The 25,793-nt window shown below is 41.8% G+C and overlaps 1 protein-coding gene across 1 annotated transcript in view; it reads left to right on the forward strand.

The window, feature by feature from the left end:
- LOC124613538 (neuropilin-2-like) overlaps positions 1–25,793 on the forward strand; it is a 246,788-nt gene that overhangs the window by 180,898 nt on the left and 40,097 nt on the right. The window contains exon 5 of the mRNA XM_047142249.1: positions 17,382–17,673. Coding sequence (XP_046998205.1) covers positions 17,382–17,673 — 292 coding nt within the window. The remainder of the gene's footprint in view (positions 1–17,381; positions 17,674–25,793) is intronic.

The raw sequence follows: 25,793 nt of genomic DNA on the forward strand, positions 1-25,793 counted from the left end.
TCAAACAGTTTTTTCATAATATGCATTTATATATATTTAAAGACCAAGTCCGTCGTACCCAAAAATAAATGCCATTCATTATCATCGTAGCCCTACTACTTCTGAAAGGACATACCCAATCAACTACAGGTCTAACAATCTTTTTCTCGCAATGATGCCGAAAGAACGTGTCCCTAGCTTTCTTAAGCCTAAAGTAGAGCATTATGCAGTTATTACTACTCCAGAAAAAACAGCACAAAACTTTATTCAAGCTGTAAACGGAGTCACCTCTGGTACTTGCCATTTCTCAAACTGAACAACGTGGCAAAACCATTCAATGTGAATATATAGAATTATGAATTCTGCACCCTACTCATACGGCTGCACGATAATGCATTAAACAGGAAAGATGTAGTCTGTCTTGTTACGAAATATACTCCGTCACAATTTACGCATTGCTTTGTGGCACACTGGTCTGTTAGTAAAACTGAGTGTGGTGTTCGGAAGTTCCTTACATTCACCCTGGCCTATACTGCGCCTGGGTTACGCGTTAAGAAACCAACATAAAATCAGCTTCCAACACATGCTTGTTAAACTTCATATATGCTTGTTAATGTCTAGAGAAGAATGCAGATATGAAAATTAAGTAGAAAAATGTATTAACATGAATTGACGTCATCTTTTGTAAACAATGATAAAGTAGACAATGAAAGTGAGCGAGTATTATTTTTAATATTTGTTTTCTGCCGTATCGTTTTTGATAAATATTGCCCAGAGTCGCTTTTTGACTCGTTCTTATTGTTGAAATGCAACAAAATCTGCTGAACTGTTCTGATTTTTTCCTATTTGTATGTTTTAATCTACAGTTTCAACCCAACGTTATCGATATGAATATAAATATATATATATTAATCGTATAAGGATACAATTTTAGGTCATCAGCTTCAAAGTGAGTCACTTCCGTAAATATTTTAATAATACAAATAAGAATAATAAGTTTTTGGTTTCTCATATAAAATTTAGCTCTTGTACCATGACACGTCTCCAAACCTACCAAATCAAATACGAGAATGTTCTACCCTGGTGTCGCCCCTTCTGCTTGTCGTAGATGTAGATGTCGACATCAGTTCTCTCTGCTGTAACTCTTACAAGTTACATTAATATGACCGCATTTAATGAGAGATTGTGTTTCACATGGAGATAAGCAAGCACGATTTTGCTAAAACTGCAATAGACAAACGTGTCCATCGTCTAACGACAAAATGGATTCATCCAAAAACAGTTTGTCGTTTAAAGACGCCTGTTGCTCTTACCGTTTGTATAAATTTTCTTGATAGCTTGGCTACGTAGTTCAGAAAGGAACATGTTGAAAGACACGGTCGCAAGTGTTTTGTGTGCGCCTATCAGCAGCCTTACGGATGTTGCCAGTGGCGGATTTAAAAATTTTACCCCCCTAGGCACACCATTTTATATGCGCCCCCCCCCCCCCCAGCCAAAAAAACATGTTTTGAATAATAACTTTTACTCAATAACTTCACAATTGCCGTTTTGGGTGGGAGCGCTGTGAGCTGTTTCCGTACTCTGCTATTCGTTGTTCTGAAGGACGCGTCAGCGGTCTAGTCGCGGTCAATCAAAATGTAATCTGGTTCCTGAACTGTACCTGGTGTTCGGCAGCGGATAAAACAAACTTAAAACTGCATAGTGTTAACGTATTCTTCTGTCGAAAGACAACAGAAACGAACTAAAGGAAAATAATTTTTCTTCTATGGTCTACAAATTCAGCAGAGCGTGTAGGAGACAACGGATTTTTGTTATACATTCACTTTTAATATGTTCCTCTACACGAAACCGTTAAAAATGAAAATAAAAAAGTTGTGTTACGATCTAAAAATTAAAGTGAACGTGTCTTACATTAGAAATTAATACGTACTTTTACAGAGATGCGTTCAAAATTAAAATTAGACTGTCGTTTTACGATCTATTAATTCGAATGTGTAGCAGATAAAAAAAAACCTCTTCGGTATTAACACGTACTATAGGTATGCGTAAGAAATGAAAATGAAATAGAGATTTCGTTGCACGAACTAATAACTAAATACAGTCGAACAAACACAGAACTGGATTTCCCATCACATAATTCTACAGACTAATGTGGAAACATTAAATTTGTTCTATAATCTAATATTTAACAAGTAAAGCATTAGGGTCTGTGTAGCTATCTGCTGCATAATACGTGTACACAATACCTTTAATCCATGTAAGGGCTGAACAGTTTTGTACTACAGCTACTGCTCTCACCATAGCTCTTTCTAACGGTTTTAGCAAAGCTTTTACGTATTTATCGACATAACTGAACTACGTTATTTATTAACACTTTTTCAACTGAGCGTACTCTCCGATAACATATATTTCCGCGATAACTATACATTTCAGCAGACGCCAAGAATATGAATCAGTTGTAATATAGTACAGTATCAGTATGACTGATACACAGAGCTGAGGGCCTGCGTCATTCGGGTATTGTTTAGTATTGTCGGGCTCCTTCGGTTACGTCTGTACGTAAACGAGGTTTAGTTCTGCCTTCTGCCATCGGCAATTGTAAAATAAAGAGGTAATACGTAGTATGTAAATCCAATGAATGTGCTCTGAGTTATAATAAAAATCACATTATAATCTTAAATTTTTAAAACTAATATGAATAAATATACAAACTCAGTTAGCGAAGTTTGCGTCTGGCTTTGATGGCAGAAAACTCGTTGATCGCATCTTCATAGTTCAGACGGTTATCAGTTAGGAGGTTGGCTTCGATGTGAAGAATGGACAAGGCGTTCAATCTCTCCACAGACAACGTAGAACGTAGGTGCGGTCAGTCTTTTAAGAGCCGAAAACGAATGTTCTGCTGAACAATTTGTAAGTGCCATACATAGAAATATTCTAAGAGCAATGTCAACATTCAGAAACACGCACTGTAGCCTCTCTTTTCGTAAAAATTTACTCATTTCGACTGGTATATCACTAATCTCAAAAGTTCCGCGAACTGTACAGTTAACTAGGGAAGGAAGGCTCTAAATCTGTCATATGACTCTTGGAACTTTGTTGCACGTTCAGCAATATCGTCTGGTCAACTATTCTTAAGGTTACTGAAAACTGTGAAGGAGTCCAACAGTGTTCTATAGCTTTCCTTCCTCCTCACTAATTCGGCTTCCAAGTTGTCGAGTACTGGGAGAAATGCTTCGACTCTTAAATTTTTCCCTTCCAGTCAGAAAAACTTCTTCAGAGTCCGCTTCTTCGTCATCATGAAGTTTGCGTTTTCATGTTCTTTTATAGGTGCATTCATAGTCTATATCAGTCACATTCACCATGAATTTATTTTCATAATAGTCGAATATAACAAGAATAGATGCAGTAAATCCTACAAGTGATTCAAATAATTAATGCACTATTTTAGTATCAGTATTTACTCTTTGCAATTTCAGATTTACACTATTAAATCTCTGGAGTATGTCCTTCCAAAACTGTCATCATGAATATTGTTTCTAGTCTGCTGAGTTCATTCAATAAAGCTGAAGCCTCATTTCGCACAAGTAGTTTTTCAAACTTATTGTTGTCAATATGTGTGAGGGCACTGATAACACCCTCCCAGTTTTCATATAGACTTACACACGCTTCCTCTCTTGTTGACCAACGTGTTTTTGATAAACTTTTTGCCGTATTGCTTCCTGGTTTCATGAAAGAAAGAAGTTTATCCCAGCGCTGTGTAGAAGCAGAGAAAAAATTATAAAGGCTTTGCAATACATTGAAAAATGAACATGCTTCCCGACAACAGCTTGCAGCACTAGTGCCGACTAAATTCAAAGAATGTGCTGCACAAGACACATAATGCGCTTTCGGATTTCTTTCTTTAATGCGTGCCTGCAAACCAGTGTAGGTTCCTGACATATTGCTGGCGTTGTCATATGACTGGCCTCTACAGTCTGTAATATCAATGGAATTTGTAGGCAGGGCTTTTAGTGCAGTCTCAGCTGAGTTTTCGGACTTGGCTCCCGGGTTTGTTAAAAACAGAAGGAAACGTTCAACAGGTTCACCATTCTCGTTCACATATCTTAACATGAAAGATAACTGATCAATATGTGAAATGTCTGCAGTAGAATCTCCGGTTATAGAGAAATATTTTGCCTGTTTTATTTTATTTATAATGCTGTTTGTTCGTTCAGGAAGAAGCTCTATTATTTCATCACAGATTGTTGAAGTAAGATAACTTGTATGTCCCTGCCCTGTATTTCCATATCGTTCAATGTGCTTTGCGAGAAAAGGATTAAACTCGGCTATAAGTTCAAGAGACATCACAGATTGACCATTATATAATGAATGGAACCTTTCAACGTGTCCACTTAGGGGAAGTCCACGACTTGTTAGCTTCTTCACTACCTCAAACACCGTTTTCAACACACTGCGCCAGTACATTTTTTCTGTCTCAGCATATGACTCGAAATAGTTATCTATTGTTCCATGTGACTTTTTTCTTGTTAAGAGTGATAACTCAGAATTTTTGTGTTCAAGAGAATTCTCACGATGAGATAAAGTATTAGAAATATTTTTCCAATCTGCAACACCATTAGTTGCAATCGCAGCATTACCTCCGAACAATTAACATGGTGCACAGAAAACAGCTCCCTTACTACAGGAGTATACTAGAAAATCACGCAAAGTTTATTCACCATTTAAAGGTTTACGGTAAAATACGTTTTTGTTCAAATATCTGGTTTTATCGCCTGTTGATCTTCTTGAATTAGAAAAATCACCATTACAATTTAGATTAATGCCACGTTGTAAGAGAATGTCGATTGTTGATTCATTGACACACCATTCTGCAAGATCATCACTAACGAGGTTATTTCTTTTTGCAATGTCTGACTCGACGCTTAGTTTTTCATTAAATTCTAAGTCAGGAACAATTTGCTTTTCTTCATTTATAACTTTTGTTTCGTCTGTATTTACTTCTTTTACAACAGCTGCAGTGCCAGAAATATCATCTATACTACTTTAACTCGAATTAGAACCAGCAACATTTTTTGCGAAAAAATTTTCTGCTCTGCTAAGCGTTTTTAGAATATTGGCGTCTCGTTCTAGCCTTTCCTTCGATAATTTACGAAATGCCGCAAAACTTAATTTTACACGTTTGATTTTTTTCACTGTTATTCATGTTAAGGCACTTACAAAATTGTCAACCAACAGTCAAAACAAAAGAAAATTGTAAAAGGAAAGAAAGAAAGACTGTATCCAGTTACAGTCGTACTACACCGCACGTGAACACAAAGCTTTTCACTTTAAACACGGCACACGAGCACAAAGATTTTTCCGTTAAACACGGAGCGATGAACTGACCAACTCGGATTACTCGACATAACGAAAGAACGACAATACAGAATAATTTAATTTCATTGTTGCCTGTTTCTCTGTTGTCAGTGAACAGTAGAAGCACACTAGCCGGCTGGAATTCGTCTCGTAAAGAAAACGGAACAATCCCTTTTTTGGCTTCTGTTTCCAGTGTCACCGGAATTTTAGCTGGGACGCAAATATGTTCTGAATATTCTTTACACTGCCTTTCTAATTTAAAAAGCAAATAATTTTTGCAATTCCTTGCAGTGAGGTGTGTTGGATCGACTCTTATCCCACTCATAACATTTTAGAGGTTTCTGCTGGCAGAGAAGACAGACTACGAAGTTTAAGTAGTCTTGTTGACAGATGATGCGGTGTGTTGTCATTTGTGTGAACACTGCTGTTATGTCTACATGCAAATGCACCTTTTGTTCCAATATAAAAGCCGGACGCAGTGGCCGTGCGGTTCTAGGCGCTACAGTCTGGAGCCGGGCGACCGCTACAGTTCGAATCCTGCCTCGGGCATGGATGTGTGTGATGTCCTTAGGTTAGTTAGGTTTAATTAGTTCTAAGTTCTAGGCGACTGATGACCTCAGAGGTTAAGTCCCATAGTGCTCAGAGCCATTTGAACCAATCCAATATAAAATAAAAATAACCGTTCCTCGAAGAAAAAAAAAGCTTAGTTAAGAAGCTTAATATAAAGTTTGCAGTGCCACGCACTATTCGATTGCACAGAGTGGGGACTTTGATATCGTGCAGGCTGTAGCACAATAAATGAGACAAAGGAAAGTTATTTTCTTTTCTCGCCAAAAAAGTAAGTAAGTAAATAAATAAAGTTTGTAACCTGTTGTGAAGTGTATTACACACATTATTAGAAATCCTGCTTATGTTCTTTTCGTATAAACATGTGTTTAAAAAAGTAAAACATTCCCAGAATAAACATGCTTTGATAAAGGGTGTCATTAAATCAAAGCTCAGATATTGAAGATCAAAGAGCTTTCACGTTAATTACAGTAATGGAAGGCTGACATGATACTTCCCCATAATTTCTATAAGAAATGCAAGTGGAGTCAGGTTTTACATACTGAGGGCCACACATGTTACAGTATTTAAGAAACTGCTGATTAGTTTATCACATCTTTTCACGGATCCCGGTATTTTCACGGGGAAAATATGGTAGGGTTAAGTAGAAGCCGACAACATTCTCGGAATAATGTTTCAAACATTGTATTGTAGATTGCCGCCCTGACAGCTTACTTCAAAATATTTTGCACAATCGTGAAATTGATACCAGACAGAAACCCAATGTTAAATTTCCATTCAGTCACCAAGTAAACTATGTACACTACTGGGCATTAAAATTGCTACACCAAGAAGAAGTGCAGATTATAAACGGGTATTCATTGGACAAATATATTATACTAGAACTGACATGTGATTGCATTTTCACGCAATTTGGGTGCATAGATCCTGAGAAATCAGTACCCAGAACAACCACCTCTGGCCGTAATAACGGCCTTGATAACCCTGGGAATTGAGTCAAACAGAGCTTGGATGGCGTGTACAGGTACAGCTGCCCATTCAGCTTCAACACGATACCACAGTCCATCAACAGTAGTGACTGGCGTATTGTGGCGAGCCAGTTGCTCGGCCACCATTGACCAGACGTTTTCAGTTGGCGAGAGATCTGGAGAATGTGCTGGCCAGGGCAGCAGTCGAACATTTTCTGTATCCAGAAAGGCCCGTACAGGACCTGCAACATGCGGTCGTGCATTAGCCTGCTGAAATGTAGGATTTCGGAGGGATCAAATGAAGGGGAGAGCCACGGGTCGTAACACATCTGAAATGTAACGTCCACTCTAAGTGCCGTCAATGCGAACAAGGGGTGACCGGGACGTGTAACCAATGGCACCCCATACCATCACCCCGGGTGATACGCCAGTATGGCCATGACGAATACACGCTTCCAATGTGCGTTCACCGCGATGTCACCAAACACGGATGCGACCATCATGATGCTGTAAAAAGAACCTGGATTCAGCCGAAAAAATGACGTTTTGCCATTCGTGCACCCAGGTTCGTCGTAGAGTACAACATCGCAGGCGCTCCTGTCTGTGATGCAGCGTCAAGGGTAACCGCAGCCATGGTCTCCGAGCTGATAGTCCATGCTGCTGCAAACGTCGTCGAACTGTTCGTGCAGATGGTTGTTGTCTTGCAAACGTCCCCATCTGTTGACTAAGGGATCGAGACGTGGCTGCACGATCCTTTACAGCCATGCGGATTAGATGCCTGTCATCTCGACTGCTAGTGATACGAGGCCGTTGGGATCCAGCACGGCGTTCCGTATTACCCTCCTGAACCCACCGATTCCATATTCTGCTAACAGTCATTGGATCTCGACCAACGCGAGCAGCAATGTCGCGATACGATAAACCGCAATCGCGGTAGGCTACAATCCGACCTTTATCAGAATCGGAAACGTGATGGAACGCATTTCTCCTCCTTACACGAGGCATCACAACAACGTTTCACCAGGCAACGCCGGTCAACTGTTGTTTGTGTATGAGAAATCGGTTGTAAACTTTCTTCATGTCAGCACGTTGTAGGTGTCGCCACCGGGCCAACCTTGTGTGAATGCTCTGAAAATCTAATCATTTTCATATCACAGCATCTTCTTCCTGCCGGTTAAATTTCACGTCTGTAGCACGTCATCTTCGTGGTGTAGCAATTTTAATGGCCAGTAGTGTATATTTTCAAGCTTGTATTGTCGAATTTCGTTCTTAAGGCCTATTTAAACTAGCAAGCTGTTTAACGATATTAAAATTTTATGCCGTTTGTAAGCGCAGTTATTTTAAAACGTAAAAGGTTAAAATGAGTACAGAGCAAATATGCCGCCCCCTTAAGGTGCCGCCCCTAGGCCCGTGCCTAGTGGGCCTGTATGCAAATCCGCCACTGGATGTAGCAATAACAATGCCATGTGCAGCGTTGCAGGATTGTAGCAGCCTTTTTGTCATGAGCATTTGTATTACTAAATGGATAGCTCGGTGCACTGTCCCATTTGCAGGACATATCTAACTGCTTCCAGGGGCAACAAAAATTTGTCTTCCAATATTTAATGTAATCATCGACCAAATCTCCAATTTAAAATGGCGTCGTAATCTAGTCAATAAGATGCATAAACTTAGGCTAAAAGTTTAACACAGCAAGACAAGTATTGCAGTTAGAAGCTATGTATATGTCTTGAGGCATCATAACTAACCGCTTCCAAATTATCCAGAATATATTCATCGAGTGTTTGAGAATGAGAACAGTTAGTGATTTCTAACAAACTGTACACACAGTTTTAAACGTCCTCTTAACTTTTTCTCCGTTACATACGTAACCTCAGATATTTTACCTCATTCGTAAAGTAATCACATCTTTGAAGCTGTTGTTATGCGTGGTAGTTCGATTCCTTAAAGAATCAGGAATGGAGGTTGTAAGTAGTCTGTTTAGGTTCTTATATTGGTAACGCCACCGCCACGTAGCGCTCTGTATGAGAATCACTGGCTGTGCTGTGTGCAGTCTGTAGCTGGGTGGCATTGTTGGAATTTGTTATTGTAGTGTTGGGCAGTTGGCTGTTAACAGCGCGTAGCGTTGCGCAGTTGGAGGTGAGCCGCCAGCAGTGGTGGATGTGGGGAGTGAGATGGCGGAGTTTTGAGAGCGGATGATCTGTACAGAGACAGTAAATTTGTAAGACTGGATGTCATGAACTGCTATATATATTATGACCTTTGAACACTATTAAGGTAAATATATTGTTTGTTCTCTATCAAAATCTTTCATTTGCTAACTATGCCTATCAGTAGTTAGTGCCTTCAGTAGTTAGAATCTTTTATTTAGCTGGCAGTAGTGGCGCTCGCTGTATTGCAGTAGTGTAAGTAACGAAGATTTTTTGTGAGGCAAGTGATTCATGAAAGGTAGAGGTTTTTGTTAGTCAGGGCCATTCTTTTGTAGGGATTTTTGAAAGTCAGATTGCGTTGCGTTAAAAATATTGTGTGTCAGTTTAGTGTTGGTCAGAATAGGTGAAAATCGAAATGTCCGAGTACGTTCAGTTCTGCTCAGCTGTTTGAAAATCAAATAATGTAAGAGGTTTATCAGCACAGTAATTCATAAATTTTTCTAAGGGGACGTTTCAGGGTTTACTGTTTGTTTCGAAACGAGTACTGCAATTCTGGGTCTGTCGCAAGCGCTAGTGAGACTGGCTAGCTGCACAGCTCGTTTTCGTTACCTGGCTGACGCCTTTAACAACAGAAAAATGGTTCAAATGGCTCTGAGCACTATGGGGCTTAACATCTGTGGTCATCAGTCCCCTACTTAAACCTAACTAACCTAAGGACATCACACACATCCATGCCCGAGGCAGGATTCGAACCTGCGACCGTAGCAGTCCCGCGGTTCCGGACTGAGCGCCTGAACCGCTAGACCACCGCGGCCGGCTTAACAACAGAAATAGGAGACAGATTGCGGTACATACTTTTCAAGTATTAAAAGTCAACCAAGTACAGGAAAAAATTACCAGAAAATCGTTTTTGGACACATCTACATGTCACACCTCCTCATTCCTACCTCAACCCTAAGAGGTAATAGAGTTATCTTACTCCCACAGCAGCTTTATACAAGTAATGAGTCATGTACGAGGGATATTCAGAAATTAATTGTTCTATGACCATCACGGGCTGTAGTTTTTTGTTTTTGTTTTTTGAGGGTTGGTAACATAAAGTAATAGAGGAGAATCCCTTTAACAGAGCAAGCATTGCAGTAACACCATAGTACGTAAACTCACGTTGTAGGGCCAAGTTGCGCGAAAAATGGCCGTAAGGAATCCCGCTAAGTGCGAGCCACGTTCTCTTATCTGATTTACACTCGCGGAAGGAGTAACACCTACCGAAATTTGTTCACGAATGAAAACTTTACGACGAAGATGTTACGAACAGAACGAGTGTGCGTAAGTGGTGTAGGCAGCACAAACGTCCATCACGAACTGAGGAATGGAAGACGTTCCGTTCCGACGGATGAGTTGGTGAAAAAATCGAGAAAGCTGATCGTAAAGATCGCCGACTGACTGTAGATTAAATGTCTGCGATGTTTTCACAATTCGCCAGAACTCTCTTATATGACACACTTACAGAAACATAGTGATACCGAAAATTCTGCGCAAGATGACAGAGCAGCACAAGAAAGGTCTAGTCAGTAGCGCCCGCGGGTTTCTTAAGAGACTTGAATTCGAAATGAGGATTTTCCGAGCTCTATTGTAACTGAAGATGAAACGTGGGCGGCTCATTACACGCCTAAGACAAAAGGACATTCGTCACAGTAGCCCCACGTCAATTCCCCATCTGCCAAAAAATTATAACTCTCAATGTCGAGCAAAAAAATCATGGTCTCAATGGTTTGGAACCAAGGCATCATTCTGGTTGAATTTCTGCCTCTGTGGGAGACTATCAGTGCCAGCGATGTAATGAGACTCCTAGTAAACAAAGGAGCTTTCAAAACAAAAGGAGGGGGAATGCTGACGAGAGGAGTATGCCTTTTGCTTGTCATCACACACACACACACACACACACAGCATTGGCCACCAAGGCGCTCCAGAACTTAACTTGGCTGAGATGTTTTGAACCTCCTCCCTTCCTCCTTATGCCCCAGACTTGGCGCCTTTAGTTTATCATCTTTTCACCTCCCTGAAGGCACGCATGAGAGGAATTAAATTTTCATCCGAGGTGCAGAGAGAGGTTCTGAAGTGGGAGAAGGAGCCAGCTGGGGATTTTATCGAAGAGCGCAAAATAAGCTTATGACACGGCTTACCACATGCACTGAACGAGATGGCGCATATGTGGAAAAATAATCAACAAGTGTGTCAACAATACCCTGTGAATTTTTTTTTCATATTCACTTTTTCTAAAAAAAAATTATAAAATTACTTTCTGAACATGTCTTTTATATATCAAATTTGGCTAAAATGGCTCCACACGTTTCTGAGATATGCTTTCATGTCAGCATTTTTCACTCCCACCATAACCAATAAGGGTGTCCTACTGTCAATAACTTTTCTACGCAGCAAGTGATACGTGTGCCAACTTTGGTAGAAACTTCTTCAGGTGTTACGGAGATGTGAGGACGTAGCTGAAAGGTGGATGGAATATACACAAAAGAAATGAACCTGAAGACAATATTGTAGAAAGGGATAAGGAAGATGACATCGGAGACATGAGAGTACTAGAAGAATTTGACTGAGTGCTGAAAAATCTAAGTGGAAACGAGGCCTCTGGAGAAGATATTCACTCAAAATTATTGAAGTCCTAGGGAAAGCTAGCCACTACAAAGCTATTCCACTTGGTATGCAAGATATATGAAACAGGGGAAATACCCTCAGATATCAAGAAAAATGTAATAATTACAATTCCAAAGAAGGCAAGTGCTGTCAGGTTTGAATATTACTGGACCATCTGTTTAATAAGTCATGATTGCAAAACACTGATCGAGTTATATACAAAATAACGGAAGAACTGGTAGAAGCCAACCAGGGGGAAACTCAATTTGGGTTCCGGAGAAATGTATGAACCCGTGAGACAAATGGTTCAAATGGCTCGGAGCACTATGGGACTTAACTTCTGAGGTCATCAGTCCCCTAGAACTTAGAACTACTTAAACCTAACTAACCTAAGGACATCACACACGTCCATGCCCGAGGCAGGATTCGAACCTGCGACCGTAACGGTCGCGCGGTTCCAAACTGTAGCGCCTAGAACCGCTCGGCCACTCCGGCCGGCCCCGTGAGGCAATATTGACCATATAACTTATTATAGAAGACAGGTTAACGAAAGGGAAACCTACGCTTAAAGCATTTGTAAACTTAGAGAAAGCTTTCGACAATGCTGACTGGAGTACACTCTTTCGAATTCTGTAGGTATCAGGGATAAAACACAGGGAGTGAAAGATTGTATACAGCTTGTACAGAAACTACATTACAGTTTTAAGAGTAGAAGGAAATGAAATTGAAGCACTAGTTGAAAACGGAGTGAAACAGTTTTGTAACCTATCCCCAAAGCTATCCAGTTTGTGCGAGGGTATGCTGAAAAGTAATTCCATCGAATTTCTCAGGTGAAAACTCTCATAGCTTTTTATATAAAACAAACTTTATAAGCATTCTACATCTTTATTATTCATGCCTACATATTTGCAGCCCGGCGCTAGAGGGCTTCGAATTGTAGCGTGTAACATGCCGGTGTGTAATGTAATTATGTCGCTGCATGAGAAACAACGTACTGGAATCGAGTTTCGCATTCGAAGATTTCGCCCACATGCGGATGATAATGTCAGACCACACACGAGCGCAGTGACATCTGCAACAATCCGAAGTTAATAAATCGCTTCACACGCTCTGGAATTATTTTGTTTAATGTGCACTACGGTACTCGAGTGTTATATTGTAAACTAGCATAGCTCTCTCCGTATCAAGAAACTGCAGTGCCACGGTGAGCCTGAACATTTCTCAAGTGTGTATTCTGTTTTGTAGTATGAGAATCCACTTTACAGAGCAAATATTCAAATGCACTTTCATCCATTCGTAATTTGTATAAGACTTCACGTTCTCCACTTGCAGCCGTCATAACAAATTTTGCTGAATAATTTATTATCTCGACGTAATACCCAAGACTTCACTCAAGTATGTTTCGTTTTTTTTCCGCCGCTTTTCTTCCAAATGAACACACAATGCAGTTGTAGTACAAGTAATTGCAGCGTGTAACGAAAACTTGGTTGCTGTCCGCCATCTTGAAATTTGACGAAAAACGACTGTATAATACCCCTTTTTAGCACTATGTGAGATATCTTTGTCAAAGAAATTTGACGAATATTGATCATATTTCTTTGTCAAAAAAATATCATTCTGCAATACCGGCAAAACAGGGGTGTCGGCAAACCGTGCATGCTTTGCAGTTGGCCGCCGGGCTGACGGCATAAAGAAGTATGCGTCGCTCATGAGAAAACCCTGTGTTATGAAGTTGCGCTACAAAGCTTAGTAAACCGACCATAGCAGATTCAAACATAGGCGATTTTATAAATAATACCATTTACAGTAATATTAAAGGAACGATAAAACTATGTACGTTCTGCCGAACTTATTTTCATTCTGGTTTATAACAAAACACCTTTCTCTCTCCTCTGTAATGCAGTCTAATTTCCGCATTTGAGTTTCAGCTTTGTCCACCATGTGGGGGACACATTTGTTCCATTCCTCTGCAGTCACTGTTCTTGATGCTTGTGCTAATAGTTCTTTAACTTGCGACATTTTGCATGTTCTGTTTCTTGCTGCAAAATAGCTCTTAATTCTTGCATTTAATTCATAGTGGTACGGAGGATTGAAAGAACAGGTTTCCCTGCACACCATCTGCTTCGTATTCTTTGTGTGCTACTCTGATTTTCTCTTACCGATTTGTAGTATCTCCTTCTTCAACATACCATCTTCAAAGGCGATACTTTTAGATTTTAGCCATTCTGTTATATCTTGCTTATTGAAATTCGTATTAGGGACTTCTTTTCGACGAGAATGGTACGGCGCATTATCAAGATAAATAACTGCGTTTCCTTGAAGGCGAGGAAGAACGTCTTGAAACCGTTTCTCGAACTTATCGGCTCACATTTGCCCATTATAATCTGCACTCTTCTTGGATTAGAAAATCCATAAACAGCCTTTTTCGAAACTTGCTTTCCTGCCAATGTCAATGATAATCAGGCGTTTTTCTTTACTCGGGTGGTCCTTGTTTCCGGCGGATAATCCGGACAGATACGTACGCTTGTTTAAAGGATTATATGGCGTTATCTACCCAGGAATTACTTCGGGTATGTCCCGCGTTCAGTCATGTCTCGTGCAAATAGTAAATTGGTCTTCCTTCACCTCTCAACAATTTAATGCTTCGTAGATAACGCCGCTTCCATAAAGTCCTTGTCTATTAGTATGCTATCGCGTCCAAACCGAACGTATTTAAAATTCATTTATTTTAATAATTTATAAAATTATCTTTTGTTCACAGAGGTAAGCACTTTGTCAATTGTTGACAGTTCGTTACGAAAACATAAGATCATGTACTTTCCTTGGTTCAATGGTTCAAATGGCTCTGAGCGCTATGGGACTTAACATCTATGGTCATCAGTCTCCTAGAACTAAGAACTACTTAAACCTAACTAACCTAAGGACAGCACACAACACCCAGCCATCACGAGGCAGAGAAAATCCCTGACCCCACTTTCCTTGGTATCGCGTTTCTATCGAAGTCGTCAACACCTTCTGAAAGCTTCTGACGTGATTTTTCTCTCTGAGGAAGCTTCAAAGACTGTGTGGCGTTGCAAAAAAAGCGTGTGAAATCTTATGGGACTTAACTGCTAAGGTCATCAGTCCGTAAGCTTACACACTACTTAACCTAAATTATCCTAAGGACAAACATACGTGGTGTTGCATTCACTTAGTATACGTTACTTCGAAGAACGACCAACACCTGTAGGTGCTGTAGTTTTCAAAACAATATCAGCCGCTGATTGTTCTGGATGCAATAGCACTGTTTTATACACTTGAAGAACTATGTGTTTCTGTGCAGAACTTAATGAAATTAGGACCTCGCTCACTGTATCAGTGGAGCAAGGCATAATGAGTTTACTCGTACCTGATTCTAATGGGCCAAAAAGAATAGCTGTTGTGGGTGGACAAAGAAATAACGAATGCTGAATATAATTACAAATACTGATGCTTACACAAATAATCAAAAAACTGGTCTTTCAAACGAACTGAACTTTACAGTCAGATTCTCAACTGAAGCGCCAAAGAAACTTGTATAGGCAAGCGTATTCAAATACAGAGATATGTAAACAAGCAGAACGAGGCGCTGCAGTAGGCAACGCCTATATAAGACAACTGTCTGGCGCAGTCGTTAGATCGGTTGCTGCTGCTACTATGGCAGGTTATCAATATTTAAGTGAGTTTGAACGTGGTGTTACAGTCGGCGCACGAGCGATGGGACACAGCATATCCGAGGTAGCGAGGAAGAGGGAATTTTCCCGTACGGCCATTTCACGAATGTACCGTGAATATGAGCACTCTGTTAAATCATCAGATCTACGACATTGCTGCGGCCGGAAAAAGATCCTGCAAGAATGGGACCAATGACGACTGTAGAGAATCGTTCAGCTTGATAGAACTGCAACCCTTTCGCAAATTGTTGCACATTTCAGTGCTGGGTCATCAACAAGTGTCAGCGTGTGAACCATTCAACGAAACATCTTCGATATGGGCTTTCGGAGCAGAAGGCCCACTCGTGTACCCTTGATAACTGTACGACACGAAGCTTTACGCATCGCCTGGGCCCGTCAACACCGACATTGGACTGTTGACTGGAGACATCTTCCTAGTCGGACAACTCTCGTTTCAAATTGTATCGAGCAGAGGGACGTGTAGGGGTATGGAGACAACCTCATGAATCCGTAGACCCTGCATATCAGCAGGAGACCGAGCTGGTGGAGTCTCTGTAACGGTGTGGGGCGTATGCAGTTGGAGTGATGTGGGACCTATATATATGAGCGTACAGCACTGTGGGCCGGGAGTCCCCCATTCGGGGAAGTTCGGCCGCCGAGGGCAAGTACTTACTGCATTCGACGCCACATTGGGCGACTTGCGCGTCGGAGATGGGGATGAAATGATGATGAGGACAACACAACACCCAGTCCCTGAGCGGAGGAAATCTCCATCCTCAGCTTAGAGGGGCGGACGTGGGACCACTGGTACGTCTAGATACGACTCAGACAGGTGACTGTCTGCATCCATTCATGTCCATTGTGCATTCTGACAGACTTGGACAATTCCAGAGGGCAGTGGGACATCCCACACGCCCAGACCTGCTACAGAGTGGTTCTAGGAACACTCTTCTGAGTTAAAAACACTTCCGCTGGCTACCAAACTCCCCAGGCATGAACATTATTGAGCATATCTGGGATGCCTTGCAAAGTGCTGTTCAGAAGAGATCTCCACCCCCTCGTACTCTTACGGATTTATGGAGAGCCTTGCAGGATTTATGGTGTCAGTTCCCTCCAGCACTACTTCAGATATTAGTCGAGTCCATGCTACGTCGTGTTGCGGCACTTCTGAGCACTCGCGGGGGCCTTTCTCGATATTAAAGGCAGGTGTACCAGTTTGTTTGGCTCTTCAGTGAAGATCACGCGCTAACGACTTATACTCGCGACGGAAGCGGTAATGGAAATGGAAATGGAAATGAGCGTTTGGCGTCATTGACCGGGAGGCCCATTACGGGGCAGATCTGTCTGCGTTGGTGCATGTGTTATTACATTCGACGCCACATTGGGCGACCTGCGCCCCGGATGGGGATGAAATGATGATGAAGACAACACAAGACCTAGTCCCTGAGCGGAGAAAATCCCCGACCCAGCCGGGAATCGAACCCGCGCCCCTTTGGACGGCAGTCCGTCACGCTGACCATTTTTTTAAAAAATCTCATTTTGTCCGCTTTTGTTTGTTGCATCTGCTCGGGACGGACGTCGTAAGACATCCGTTTAAGTTCGTTGTTGATCGATTAGCTCAGTTTTTTTATTACAGAGGTCTGCTAACCCTCTGACCGAACGCTCTGAGCTACCGTGCCGGCAGATCCATTCAGCTATCGGGGCAGACAACGGAAGCGGTCACACAGAGTGAGCGCCCCTTGCCTTGCTCGTACCTCGGCGGCAGCGCTGTGGTTACGCGCATTGACATGTTTCCTGGTCGTCTCTCATCTCGGTGGATGTGTAAGATAGGTAGGGAGCTGATCAAACAAGGGACTGAAGATCACAACAACAAATTTGTGGACGAATAGAAACTAAATATTCTTTTGTGATGATTAGCTCCTAATCCTCAAGTTCTCTTCTTTAGCCGCCGTGTAGAGTTAACCCGTTCTCGCTGGCAGCTACAGTGGCGGTGTCCGGTTTGCTGGCGCGCGCGCGGGCAGACCAGTTCCTGTTCCAGCCGGGGTCTCGCGCGCTGCGCTTCCAGTTCCACAGCAGCGGCGGCTCGCGGCGGCCGCGGCCCGTGGCAGGGGCGGTGCTGCGCTTCCGGCTGCGCTACCGCCTGCTGCGCAGCTGCCGAGGGCTCTTCCAGGAGCCGGCGGTGGGCGCGCTGCCGGGGCCCGGCCCCAGCCGGCCGTGCTACGCCAGAGTGAGGAACCGCCGCGGCGCCATCCACACGCCCGGCTACCCGCAGCCCTACCCGCCGGGGCAGGACTGCGTCTACGAGTTCGTCAGGTGAGCCACGTCACTCGTCTGCTTTCATCCCTCACTTGTGCCAACTATGCAGTCGCGATTGTTCCAGCCGGCCGTAGTGGCCGAGCGGTTCTACGCGCTTCAGTCTGGAACCGCGCGACTGATATGGTCGCAGGTTCGAACCCTGTCTCGAGCGTGGATGTGTGTGATGTCCTTCAGTCAGTTAGGTCTAAGTAGTTCTAAGTTCTGATGACCTCAGAAGTTAAGTCCCATAGTGCTCAGAGCCATTTGAACCATTTGATTATTCCACCTAAAAATCCATCAAATTAGATAAATTTTATCCATAGTGGATGCTGTTGAACTCCATGACTGTTCCTTTATAGGGTTTAGAAAAATTTCCGCTAACAGTCACAATAAAAGGTTATTTATTACTCACACGACCGGTTTCGGGATTGTGCCCATCCACAGGTGTTTATACATTTATGTATATGTTTATATTGCTGGATGAACCGTTAAATTTTATTTTCAAAACCTTTTCTTAAGAATTTACTTTATTTACTAGCTATTCATCAAGAACATTAACACATTTAGTCACACTGTGTGAGCATGGAACTAGTTGCCAGTGGTTACCTGATGAAACAAATTAAAAAAATTTTTTTTTCAATAAATGGAAATTTTATTCCTAAAAGCCCCTTTTTCTAAACAGATTTAAAATTACCATCAGAAAGCACCCTGTAAATATCAAGTTACAATATATTCAGAGGCAGAAATATATTTTTTTTTTATATAGTATGAGCTTTCGGGCTGAGAACCTTGCCGCTCCCTTTCAACACGGCCGTGGTCACGACCGCTCACAACAACCTCTGAAAGACTACGCTGGTGCAAATCTGCAACACACCAGATTACTTTAAACTAAAAATTTTAACAACTCACACAAACACATAAACTATGAACCCCATAAGACGGATGGAGATGGTACAATACACTCACATTAAAAATTATTTGCCACCGAAAGTGCAACTTGTTTTTAAAAGAACTCTTACGGTGGAAGGGTGGCAACTTTATATTCTAAAATGACCATTTAAATAAAATCCTGTAGCTCGATGGAAGGTGGGTGTGTTGCACCTTCCATCGAGCTACAGACGCCCTTGAAGATGTCTCCCGCACACGGGGACGAAACGTTGGGATTTGACAAAGAATTCACGAAGCGACCACGGCATAGCAGCCTGGATAATTACAATGGGCATGACATTTCCGGCCGTGAAATGGATAATTACAATGGGCATGACATTTCCGGCCATGAAAGTCTACATTTTAGTATTTTGAAAGCTATTACAAATTATACAATGACAGTTACAGCTTGTGTTTACAATATGACTATTACAAATTACGATAATGACACTTGAACTACATCGAATTTCCATAGAATATTACTTTGTTATCATATCAGAGGATAATTAGTTTTTGTTTTTGAATATTCAAAATTGCATGATGTGTATCAAAAAACTTTGCAGTCTATTATAGCTTTTTATAAGTTTCTATATGTGCAACACCCTTGCACTTCCTGTGGCTAAGTTCTTTGACCATAACCTACATGTTTCTGTATGAGCAACATCTTTACACCTGCTACATCTAAGATCTTTGACCATAGACCACATGTTTGTACATAAACACAGTGTATTTCACTAGTGCACATCATAATAGTGAAATATGCAGCTAAACTTTATAAAACTGAAAGATGGACGTGAAAATGATAATAAGTGTGCAACTAAGTGGGAAAACTGTCACCACAACGTAACTATAATAATGATGCTTCATCTTTATGTAAGTACAGATATATTTTCGACGAATGCTGCCTTGTCACTTACAATTGTCTCACTTGTATCTGTTTGGTCACCAGCAAATAATTTTTTGTATTTATAGAGTGATCTCCAGCAATATAAACATGTACATGAATGTATAAGCACCTGAGGATTGGCGCAAGCCCGAAACCGGTCGTGTGAGAAATAAATAACCTTTTACTGTGACTGTTAGCGGAAATTTTTCTACACCCCTCAGATTACATCAAACACAGAGTGTTATTCTGCCCCAGCACTATGAACTTATACGAAATTATACTCACAGGACGAGTGAAAAAGGATTTTATGACTTTGGAATGATATAGACATTTATTGAGGTAACTTACAGAATCGGTAGAAGTGTCCTTTTGTAGCAAACAATATCAGGTTTGATTCACGTAGTGCATCAGTAACCCCACACCGCCACGAGGAGCGCCAGCGTAGTGCGCAATTAAAATGCCTACTTTCACTTGTGCGAAGTGTGCTCGCTGTGTGTTTTGGTTTCATGATACCTACTCTACAACAAGTACTCGGAGTAAATTTAGCAACAAACACACTAAATAACCTCCAAGCGTTTCTACAATTTATTGGCACAAGAACTTTGTTGAGACGGGTTGTTCACTGCCACATGATAAGTCACCAGGTCGCCTGCGTGTTGATGATTATGTCTGAACAGGTTAGGGACAGCTTTCTCCGCATTTTAGTCCACAAAAATGAACGCGAGGTGCGTCTCGCTAGACCGGAACTTCACAAAAGACTGTTTGCCGAGTACTGCGAAGACGGCTACACTTGGAACCAGACAGTTCACAATATTACAGCACATCGTTGATACAGATAAGGTTGTTCGTGAGTAATTCTCTGGGGAAATGTCCCATCAAATTGAGGGTGGCAAGACATTCCTGACCACAGTAATCTCTAAGGATGAGTCAACATTTCATATCAGTGGCATGGTGATATCCCACAACTGCAGAATATGGAGCAGCGAAAATCCACATGCAGCCCTGGAACATATTTGACACAACCCCAAAGTTAATGTGCTTTGTACCCATAGCAAACTGAACGTGTATGGCCCTTTTTCCTGCATGGAGAAAACTTGCCACTGGCATTGTCTATCTGGATATGCTTCAAAAATTTTTAATTCCAGAGCAACGAAATAACTGAATGGCATGGTTTACTACCAGCACGACGGTACACCATATCTTTACTTCGTGGAAGTTCGAGGTTTCCTCGATAATCGCTTTCCAGGTGAAGGGCCAATCACATGGCCACCTCGCTGCCCAGAACTGACACAACTGGATTTCTTTCACTGAAATTTAATTAAAGAGTGTATGTATGTTCCTCCCCTACCAAACAGTTTAGCCGACCTGAAAAATCGAATCTAGGCTGCCGTTGCACAAGTTACGCCTGATTTGCTGCAGTAAGTATGGAAAGAAATTGATTACTGGTGGGATATTAACCACATCAAAAATGGTCACATCGAACCAAAATGACACTTGACACTTTTATGTGAAACTTGTGGTTGTGTGCTACAAAATATCACATCTGCCGATTCTGTAATTTATATCAATAAATTTCTGTATCGTTCTAAAGTTGTTAAATCTTCTTCGATTCACTCTATATAACTGAGTCACCTCAGTGGGCTATGAATCCACCACCATCAGTGTGAATGCACAGTCACGTTCGATCTCCTGCAGTAATCGAGCACGGAGGACATAGATGTGGTCTGTGGATAGGTGGGAATGTGGATCAGTTGAGGGGGGGGGGCGGGGGAGGGTACCTAGATAGTCCTCAAAATTGCGATAAACACTGTGTCTGGTGGCACAGTGGTTAATGCAACTACTTAGTAAACAGGAGATCCGACGTTCAAATCCCAGTGCGGTATACATTTTCACTTGTCACTGACTCTGCATACAGTCCTGATGGAGCTGACATCATGGGTTCCTGCACTTTCCTTTCTTTCCTGCCCCCTCCACCTTCAGTTTACAGTATACGAAATTGAGATACATGATATGCAATCACATTTGACAGGAAGCGAGTTACAGTACAGAGTATTACGGTTCCTTTATTTCACTTGAAGTTCTAGTTAGTAGTAGCCCGTGCATTCATTTCGGGAACCCCAGCTCGGCTGTACGGCCGTGGACGCTTACATTCTCTTGGCCAAGTCAGAAGCGTGAGGCAGACTGAATCACCCCAGCGCCTTCGGATACAACGCGCGCTCGTAAAGATTAACGGATCCACTCCGATGCGAAGTAAAGCTCGCTTCCCCAGTTTACTGCAAGGAAATGCCCAAGCCAGAAGACTGTCCGACGTACACTTCTGACGCCTCTCGAGAAAGCAGGTTGCTCCCAAAACAAAGGATTTTTCACTTTAAACGACGTGGAGAGGAAACCAACATTTTTTCCACTTAAGAGATGCAAACTTCCCATTCATTAATAACAATAAACTACCTTAGAACAGAGACCCACCACTGGCTGAAGGCAGCAAAGTACGTGTCAATAAGACATTTCCGCCTCCTGTTTAACCACAATAGACAAAAGTATAGGAAGGGGATCTTTATGGAGGTAACAACCATTCTGATACGCTTAAGTCCACCCATCTAACTTCAGAGACAGATCGCCCCCACAAACCGAACGGAAAAGGAAAATCTCATAACTTCAGAAAGGACACTCTTGTTCCTGATGTCGGATAAAACTGTTGTTGCTCGTCCGAGAAGCGCCGCTCCACGACACCTGCCGTAGCTGTCTACCGCCGTGATCCAGTGCAGCCTTCGCGAGATTATAAGTTCACACCAGGCAGTGTAAAACTTCACAACTTACATCCATTCATGCTTCGTCATCTCAACAGGTAATATGGTGAGACCAAACCATCAGGAGTTATGGTGTAGCGAATTTTACTGAACGACCAATGCCCCGTAAGGTTTACTTATTCCGGTTTAGAATACAGATTCAAACTTGCATTTCCTAATGACTTGCTTTCAACTACAGTTCGTTAATCAGATTTATCTCTGAGTTGCGCATTTTATTCAGTGAGTTGCTTCACACTGTTTTCACTATCAATCACAGGTGCCCATAACTTTACACCCATGTAGCGTTTTTGGGTGTTTGATTTACTTTAAAGTCAGATTGCACTTCAAGAATCTTTAATCTTTCACGGTTATGCCACATATCGGGAACCATTAATTCTAATTTAAGGTAAGACTGCGTATCAGGTGCCTCCATCCTTATTCCAGGCACATTTGAATTCTTTGATAGTAAGATTTTATGGAATTAAGGAATAAATTACATTATATATTAATTTAAATCCATTCTCCCCTTTCATTTATCAACAACCACCCGCACACGGTTTATCTGTACTGGTCGATTCTCCTAAATGGGGGCAAGCTGCAGGAAACGATCCGTAAGAGGATAAAAGGAGAGCAAAAAAGTTCGTATAGACATTGAGCGAAAATGTATTCCAAAGGCTGTCCACCCAAATAAAGACGGAAAAAAGATCGTTGAACAGTGGCCCTGGACGAGGAAGGTGGCCCACCAACCTGGGTAAGCCAGACGCCGTGTGAAAAGTTCTCCACTACAGTTCCCACCGTCTATATCGCTTAAGGGACCTACGAACTTTACTGTTTATCATCCGACCAGTCAACCAATTTCATGGCACCCTACACACATACCGATCACCTGCATTCGGCGATTGAGCGCCGCAATATTCCAATCGCTGGTTACGAATAATTTATAGTAAATTAATTGCGGTTATGTTCGTCGAAGTGCTGTTTTTTTTACGCATAAACAAGAATTGAGATTCGCCTTGGCTGTTTTAAACGTAACAAGGCCAAGAAACGCCGACAAAAAACCGTGGCGAAGAAGCGGTTCATGTGAACAAAAAAATTCACCCATGCTCTATTACTTAAGGAGCTGGAAGTCGATGTTTTTCGTAATTATCTATTAATGGATGAGACATGCTTTTTGGAGTTGCTGAACATCATGAAACCACTGATAACGAAAGGGAATATAGTCATGTGAGAAGCTGTACGCCGCGAAGAGAAGATGTTTGCTACATTGTAGTGTCCAGCCACTGGAGGATCTAAAATTCAGTGCTCTTCTATCTCCACAACTATTGTCCAAAATGATATGTAGCTGCATGAGGAAGTATATCAAGGTAATGTAAAATAAACGAATGATACTGAAGTAAACTTCATTATCGTATGTTTGTAGTTTAAATATTCAGAATAAACAATAGTAATGTAACAAACAGAAAATTCCTCTCTAAAAACTCTTTCATGACACCTATATCTGCCCCGCTAACTGACAAATTATCCATTTTAAACAGCGTATACATTGAAGTGACAAAAGTCGTGGGATACCTCCTAATATCATGTCGGACATCCTTTTGGCCTGCGTAGTGCAACAACTCGACGTGACATGGACTCAACAAGTCACTGGGAAGTCCCGTGCACAAATATTGAGCACTGCTGCCTCTATAGCCGTCCATAATTGAAAAAGTGTGGCCGGTGCCGATTTTGTGCAGGAACTGACTTCTCGATTATGTCCCATAAATGTTCGATGGATGGCCAAATGGCTCGCCCTAATTCTCCAGAATGTTCTTCAAACCAATCGCGAACAATCATGGCCTGGTGACATGGCGCATTGTCATCCACAAAAATTCCATCGTTTTTTTGGAATATTAAGTGCACGAATAGTTGCAAATGGTCTCCAAGTAGCCAGGCATAACCACTCCCAGTCAATGATCCCTACAGTTGGACTTCAGTTGGAGCAGAGGACCCAATCCATTCCATGCAAACACCATTTTGGTGCCGCCACCAGTTTGCACAGTGCCTCGTTGACAACTTAGGTCCATGGTTTCGTGGGGTTCTGCGCCACACTCGAACCCCACCATCAGCTCTTACCCACTGAAATCGAGACTCATCTGGTCATGGTCATGAGCCCAGGTAAGCTGCTGCAGACGATGCTGTTAGCAAAGGCACTCGCGCCGGTCGTCTGCTGTTGTAGCCCAACTGCGTCGCACTGTATAACGGATTCATCCTTCGTAGTCCCACATTGCTTTCGGCGATTATTCCATGCAATGTTGCATTTCTGTTAGCACTGATACCTCTAGTCAAACGCTACTGCTTTCGGTCGTGAAAGCAGGTTTAGGTGCCCAGCAATTAAAGCAGTGAGTTCCACTTCCTATTCACACACCGTTCCTCTACCACTTGCTGCCGTTTTCCCGTACAGGTGTCCAGTTTAACATAGTTTGTATCGTGAACATATTTAAGCCGTGCGAGGCAGTTCAGTTTGTTGTGTTATCAAGTGTTTTTTCCATTCTCTTTTCTTTTCTGTGCACTGAGGGAAGAATAATTCTAGAACCTGCTACTTACAGCTTTTCCTCGAGACGACAAAGAAACAATTATAATGAAGAAAGGTAAAGACAGTATCAGAAAGTGGTGTTACAGTTCTGAAGATCCGCCTAGCTCCTCACTCATCCACGACTGCAAGGAATCAATTGTGTTTCTTCATGCAGTAAGTGGCTCCGACAGCACTTCAGCCGTGTTTGGTAAAGGGCAGTTGCAGACTTCCCAGCTATTCAACTGATCCCTGCATCTTAACAACATTTCAAATATTCCACAAATATTCAGTGATCCAACGTCGTCTCCTGAGGCAATTTGCAAAAGCAGGAGAAAAATTTATCCTCTCTCTCTACACAAAAGTAGTAAAGTGTCCTGGCGATGACACCTTAACTGATATCAGATTTCAATGATTTAAGGTACTTGTGGCCAGGCAAACAATGCTGTCATACTCTCTCTTTTCCCTCTATTGACGCAGCATGATTCCACTCCCACCGAATATATCTTCAGGTCCAACTATGATTGGAAAACAGCGTAGAGCCTAGAAACTCAGGTTGAAGGTAATCAAACTCATCCTTCCCTTCAGTTCACATGAAACGATCACGAACTCCAGATAAGATATTACCACTGATTTCGTGCGTCTGCGCTCAAATTTGAGGAAGAAAATGTAAGTGTGTGAAGTCTGACTTCCTCTGCACAACAATGTATAAAAGCTGTCGAGGACAAAGCTGCACTAACTTGAATCGCTGTGATTTGACAGAAGATCTGGAGGATGATTTTCTGCAAATAATTATGTACAACAGCTTGAATGTTCAACAGATATTGTAGTATTTTAGATGTGTAAGTAATGCACATATGATGATTATATGTGTATTACAAAGACAGTAATTGTTGATTAATTTTGCAATTATTCTTATTTCTCATGGCAAATTATTTACATTCCAATATAAGTATTAAGGTGGATAATACTGAGCAAAAAGTTACGTGAC

The sequence above is a fragment of the Schistocerca americana genome, chromosome 4 (assembly GCF_021461395.2).
Source record: "Schistocerca americana isolate TAMUIC-IGC-003095 chromosome 4, iqSchAmer2.1, whole genome shotgun sequence".
In the NCBI taxonomy this organism is placed as follows: Eukaryota; Metazoa; Arthropoda; class Insecta; order Orthoptera; family Acrididae; genus Schistocerca; species Schistocerca americana.